The sequence below is a fragment of the Sebastes fasciatus genome, chromosome 6, assembly GCF_043250625.1.
Source record: "Sebastes fasciatus isolate fSebFas1 chromosome 6, fSebFas1.pri, whole genome shotgun sequence".
Lineage (NCBI taxonomy): Eukaryota > Metazoa > Chordata > Actinopteri > Perciformes > Sebastidae > Sebastes > Sebastes fasciatus.
In genome coordinates, this window is record NC_133800.1 from 21,738,147 (window position 1) to 21,744,657 (window position 6,511).

Consider the following 6,511-nt stretch of genomic DNA (forward strand, 5'->3'; position numbering starts at 1 on the left):
CAGTCAGCTCACGACTCTGTCCCATTGACCTCGTTCTTTTCTGTTTCCAACATGGGGGGGGGATTATACCTCCCAATTTTAAATCCTCTCCCAATTATTTGCTACTTTGCCTCAAGTCACAAGAACAACGGATTTTAATTTCCAACTTTTGCTGGTTAAAAAAAACACAAGGAAGTTTCATACGAGAGACACAACAAAGCAGATGGGCTGCTAAAATGTACTCAAGTTAGTTAAGACTTGTTTCTTGTTTATACTAAAAACATTTCCCTGCAAAAATCCTTCAAAAAAAAAAAGCACAAAACACTATGATGCGTTCACATTCCCGCATGTTTATCTCTAAAATTAGCCCCTACGAAACTCTTGGCAGGTCAAAAACAACAAGATATTCGATCTACACAGTGGTATGTATCACCCAGTGTGGGCAGAGTAGCCATTTAGTTAATGAGCCCCAATGGAGACCTCCAATGAAGCCATCAAGACACTGCTCAGAATAACAATGGTCAACTAACGCCTTTCTAATTGAATGGAAGGTAGAGGGAGGCGAGGGGAGTGGGCCTGGAACAGTGAAAAGGAGACAGAAAAAAAGAAGGGGGGGGTTGCGTCTTTTCAGTCAGATGCCTGCCAGGCTTTAACGAAAGTACTTGTTTTTTTGGGGGGGGGATGTGACATGGATTGGGGGATGGATGAGCTCGGAGGAACACAGCTCTCCAGCGGGGATTATTTCAAGGAAGTTTGCATAGTTAAATTGCATTTAGTGGGTTACCATTACAAATATTAGGTGGTTAAATTGCTTAAAATCATGCATGTTTGCTTGGAATACTCATTCTCACAACGTATGAAACGTTATTTGACCTAAATAAGGTTGTTTTTTTTAATCGTGAAGTTTCTAATGTGACCTCATTAGTCATGTTTGCAGCAACTGGTGTGGAATTAGTGTAGGGTCTTCACGCTTTGTTAACCTGTTGTTAAGGCATGTTTAATATGCAATATCCATGGCTTATACTGGTGAAACCAATGCAACAATAATAATAATAGCAGTACTGGTTTAAAAGCTCTTTCTTTACAGCTTCGCGGACAGCTTGATGTGATGTGCAACAAGTAAATGGATGCATCAACAACACTCACTCAAGGCTGTCAACCTTATCTAGACTTTTTAGAAAAGTCTCTGGACAACAGCTGTCACGGACACTGCAGCGAAATGCCTCCCATGTGTGTCAAAGCGAGGTATTACATTGTTGTGACTGTAGGATATGACTTCAGGAACAAGCTTCTCTCTTCTTCTTTTTTTCAACTTGTCTGCAGAGTATGTGTGCAAACAGCCTGTAGGGCTGATAGGAAAAAAGCTTCCCTTACAGAAACAGAAGCACAAATAGGAAAGCAACTTAAAAAATATATGAAGAATGAACGTTACTAAAAGGTGTTGACCTAAAACAAATTATTCACTTATGTTCTTATAAAAACAAATTAAGTTTACTCACTTAGTCCATTTCTCTGGCACTTAATCTGCACACTATGCTAACTTTAAACTGGAGGAATTTGAAGTTATCTCTTCATAGTTTCTGAATAATCTGACCGGATATTAAGTGAAAAACGAGAATTTGTTTTAAGTTCAACTCTTCCTCTAAGTGAATGCACTTGTTATATTCATAATGGACATGGATATTGTAGAAAGTGTACAGTATGGTGACTATCCCCTCTGTCTCATATATTATATTGAACTTTTGATTTAAAAAATATATAACTCTAAAATACATTTTAGAAGAATACTAGCCTCTACACTGCAGAAATGTAAGTAGTGAAATCACATAAGAGGTCACTATTAAGGGTGTAATCAAGATGCAGCATGGGTGTTTGCAGGATATTTTCGACAAGGAGTTGCCCATAAATCACTCAAAAATAATAATAAAAAAAAAAGTATGACTAATGCATCTGAACTTTGAGCTGAGTGAAAAGTTGTCAAAAAGGAAAAGGCTTGTCTTAGGGTGGGTGGCACAGGGAGAAATTTATATCCCCCCACCACCCAAAAAAAAAAAAAGAACAAAGAAGTAGTTAGTACTCCTTGAAGAGGCCACTCGGAGGGAATATGGCGGTCTGGCAGTGCACAAGGAACTTTTACGCACGGCCCAAAAAAGTTTGCACACTAAAAAATGAAGGGGAAAAGAGAGTTAAAGAAGGAGACACTTACTGTTCGTGCACTCGGAGACAGTGAACCATTGGATAGGTACGGATTGCTGAGGTCCGGGATCATGAGGAAAGGGTAGCCTGGATAGTGAGGACTCTTAAAAAAGCCACCATCTTGCTGCCTCCTCAGTGCTGCAAAGTAGAGAGAGGAAAGTCAGTAAAGAAAGGCACACAAAAGGCGACTTAAACTTGCAGCTTTACGCACAAAAAGTACTGAATGTAATGTGTTTACCTTCGCTGAAGTAGTCTCTTGCTTTCTCATAACTTTCTAAGTCTGGTCTGGTTTGTGGACGCCTCTCTGCTTGCTGACAAGGAGGAGAAATAAACACATATAGGAACTATTGAAACTTTCAACACTATTATTCTACTATATATGTGCATATATTTGCAGTATCCTTACCTCTGAGTCTGACGAGCTGCTGTTGTTTTCCGACTCGTTCACTAAGGAGGATTTCACATCATCCAAATCCCTTTCCGCTGACACATTTTCGGATATCTTTTCCTCCTGCTCTCCTTCGTCTTTAAACGAGATCATCTCATCGTTGGCTCCCAAATCGTCCCCACCGCCTCCGTTCAACTGAGGCATTTTTGCAAGACTAGATAGTATCGAGGAGAGGCAATAACAATAACCTTTTTTTCTCTGTGTGTAGTCCAAGCGTGGTAAACTAAACTACTACAAAAATGTTTCAAAAGATCCTTTTCATCCTCTGAACGTGCTCCCGTGGTCCATGATAATAATCCACAGTTAAAAGTTGCGACACACAGTTGCGTATTTTGGCGTCTGCAGCGGCGGCCGGATGCGCAGCAACTTGGCAAAGTTTGGTCTCCTCCTGCAGCTTGTGGACAACTTGTGTGTCTCTCCTTGTTGTGTCTCTGCTGCTGAGGAATGGGACTGTCTCTCCTCCTCCTACTGAGCCCGGGGACCGCATACAACTACCGACCGAGGAAGGGTTACTGTTACTGGAGAGCAACAAAAAAACACGTCCGAGTTCATCTCCTAATATCCATGTGTGAGAAAAAAAAACAATGGCTCGAGAAAAAAAACACAGACTGCAGTTTTTCTCCACTTCTCTCTCCACTCGCTTGTTTTTCCACCGACGATTCGCTTGTTTTCTATAATAAAAGTTTACAAAAAAGAGGATTAAAAGCGTAAAGTGTGTAAAAAGGTTGTTCAGCTGGCTGTGGTCGCCCTTTCCCTCCACATTGCTGCCGGGGAATGCGCCCTGAAAAACTACTTTGGTTGGTTGTTCAAGTGGAAGAAAAAGCGCAGCCCGTCCGTCCGTAGGAGGAGGAGTTAGCAGTGAAAACCGACACTTCATTCACCACCATGGAAATCAGCTATTCTTCACCCTCAAGCCACCAGAGCACAGACAGCAACAGCACAGACAGCACAGCACAGCTCATGCAGTGAAATGAGGGCATTTCAACAGAATAGTGGAGGTTTGTACATGGTGGAATACAGTAACCAAAACAGATTAATGACATATAATAATAGTCATTAATTAATTTATAAATAATGATGATGATGATGAGGAGGAGGAGGAGGATTATTATTATTTATTTTTATTATGTAAATATCATTATTGTTTTATTTTATTTTATTCTATCTGTTTTTTTATTTATTATTATCATTCTGATTATCATCATTCCTATTTTAGTTATGTATTTTATCATTATTAGTAGTAGTAGTAGTAGTAGTAGTAGTAGTAGTAGTATTGATGATGATGATGATAATAATAGTAATAATAAAATACATAACTAAAATATTAATGATATAATAATAATAATAATAATAATAATAATAATAACAATAATAATGTTAATAATGATTATAATGATGAGGAGGATTATATTATTTATGTATTATTATTATTTAATTATTATAAATGTCATTATTATTTTATTTTTATTTTATTTTATTTTATTTTATTCTATTATTATGATTATGATTATCATCATTCATATTTTAGTTGTGTATTTTATTATTATTATTATTATTAGTAGTAGTAGTAGTAGTAGTATTGATGATGATGATGATAATAATAATAATAATAATATTAATAAAATACATAACTAAAATATGAATGATATAATAATAATAATAATAATAATAATGATAATAATAACAACAATAATAATGATGGTGATAATAATAATAATAATAATAATGCCGAATATATACAAAATAATTAGGAGAAATCGGCCTGTATCCTTGAGATGAAACTAGAGCTGCAACGATTCTATCAATTAATCGATTAGTTGTTGAACTATTATGTATTTATATCTATTGGTTAGTTTTTTAAGAAAAACTTACAAAATTCTCTAATTCCAGCTTCTTACATGTGAATACTTTCTGGTTTCTTTACTCCTCTATTACAATAAACTGAATATCTTTGAGTTGTGGACAGAACAAGACATTTGAGGACGTCTTCTTGAGCTTTGGGAAACACTGATCGACATTTCATAGACCAAACGACTAACCGATTAAATCGATAAAATAATCTACAGTTTAATTGACAATGAAAATAATTAGTAGTTTCAGCCCTGGATGAAACACAACTTGTGTGTTTCCCTACTAGTTTAGGTCAACTAAAGCAGCAGTCTATCATGTGGCGTGCCTATTGTTATGTTATTGAGACCACACTGCCTCCATCTATCTGTGTGAAAATGACAGACCAGGATTTAGTGAGAAAGTCATAATTACACACTGCCATCATGTAAATTGCACGTCTGTGTGTCCTAAAACAATACGCTGGGAAAGACCAAGCGCAATAACACCTGGGATAAGCATGGGCCCATTATGGCACAACTGTAGGCATGACAGGGTGAGGCAACAAGCCTCTGAACAGCCAGGCCTCCTATATGTCAGGACAAGCCCACTTTCTCTCTCTCTCTCTCTCTCTCTCTCTCTAAACTGAAAGACATGGCCCCATTGTTGCTTTGAGGAACAGGATTGGGGACCCGGTTTTGCAAGCAGTCTTGGAAGAAGGAAGAAGGGAAGTGGTTAAAACTTTTTTCTTTCTTTCTTCATTCCTGTGGAGGAACCTGCACATAAATCTTAATCATGACTTGGAGATGTCGTATTTTTAAATGCATGAAAAAGACAAGTTGCAAAAGTTGGGTGTATAACACAGAAGTTAGCAGCTGCTCTTGTGTCCCTGAAGCTCTTTTTTTAAAGAACATTTTCTTACCCCATCCTCTCTTCACCTGTCTCAGTCCAAGTCCAATGGACCTCAGACTTCTCTTTACTTCTGATGCAATCCGACAGGCTTCCCCCCCGTTTGAGAAAAGAAGTCATTGATGTTGTCGACTGCGTGTCAGCAAGCTGAGGGTTGACTGACAATTCGCCAGTGTCTCCACGGGCCTCATTAGATCCACACTCCTCCTGGGTGTTAGCGCGTGTGCGTGCATGTGCGTCAGTGTGTGTATTTGTATTCAGTTAAAAGCAACACATACTGTAGTCGCATGCTGCATCGTCTATGAATCGCATGGTGGTTATGGATAGTGGGGTTTATCATTTACACATAGAGACACATGTTTGCACTTGCATGCACACACACACACACAGGTGAATATTTGCCCTCAGGGCTACATATCATTGTTTTTCTGGATACGCAGTATGCAGAGAATGCATTCTCCAAATGCTGCTCTGACAACATGTTCATCCGCATTAGTGATACAACCTTTTGACACAATATAGTTTCTTCTACACAAGAAATACAGAAATGACTGATTTTTTTTCTCTTAACATACCACATGTCAGACATATAATGGACTGTGCGTGTCCCAGCAGGTGTATAATTACAATCATGCATTGCTCATAGCACCATAGCCTTATGAATGATTAACAAAGAAATCAAATATTAAAACAAGTCAACACAGAAAAATAGTAATGACATGCATAAGCAGTAGCCGAACAGGAATATCTATTAAATTACTGACACTTCTCGCACACGCACAACTTTCAGCAGTGTGCTATTAAGCACCATTGGCATGCAGTAAGTAGACTGTTGTTCGCAGTAAGCTGTAGCAGCACAGTGAGATATAACACTTGTGTGATAAATGTCAAATCCAGTGTATCTGAAATGTTTTATTCCAAAGTGAGAAAGCCAAAAAACAAAAGGATGCCTATTGTTGCAAAATGGCTGCAGGTGTGAATATAAAGCACATTAATTGCTTTTCGCTCTGCTTGGAAAACATGATTATTACACATATACTGAATGATACGTCCCGGGTTTTGGGGGTTTTACGTGTTTTGTGTTGGTACAAAGCCCCTCACTTATACTGATTTATTCACCAAAGCAGCTGCGCTTTTGAGTAATTTGCTGAA

General features: G+C 38.0%; 1 protein-coding gene across 3 annotated transcripts in view; it reads right to left on the bottom strand.

The window, feature by feature from the left end:
- tcf7l1b (transcription factor 7 like 1b) overlaps nucleotides 1-3,556 on the bottom strand; it is a 32,312-nt gene extending 28,756 nt beyond the window's left edge. For all 3 annotated transcript variants that reach the window (XM_074638358.1, XM_074638357.1, XM_074638359.1), the window contains exons 1-3: nucleotides 2,582-3,556; nucleotides 2,414-2,486; nucleotides 2,186-2,313 (exon numbers count right to left, since the gene is read on the bottom strand). In XM_074638358.1, the coding sequence (XP_074494459.1) occupies nucleotides 2,186-2,313; nucleotides 2,414-2,486; nucleotides 2,582-2,767 (387 nt within the window). In that variant the 5' untranslated portion in view covers nucleotides 2,768-3,556. The remainder of the gene's footprint in view (nucleotides 1-2,185; nucleotides 2,314-2,413; nucleotides 2,487-2,581) is intronic.
- Nucleotides 3,557-6,511: the final 2,955 nt, after the last annotated feature.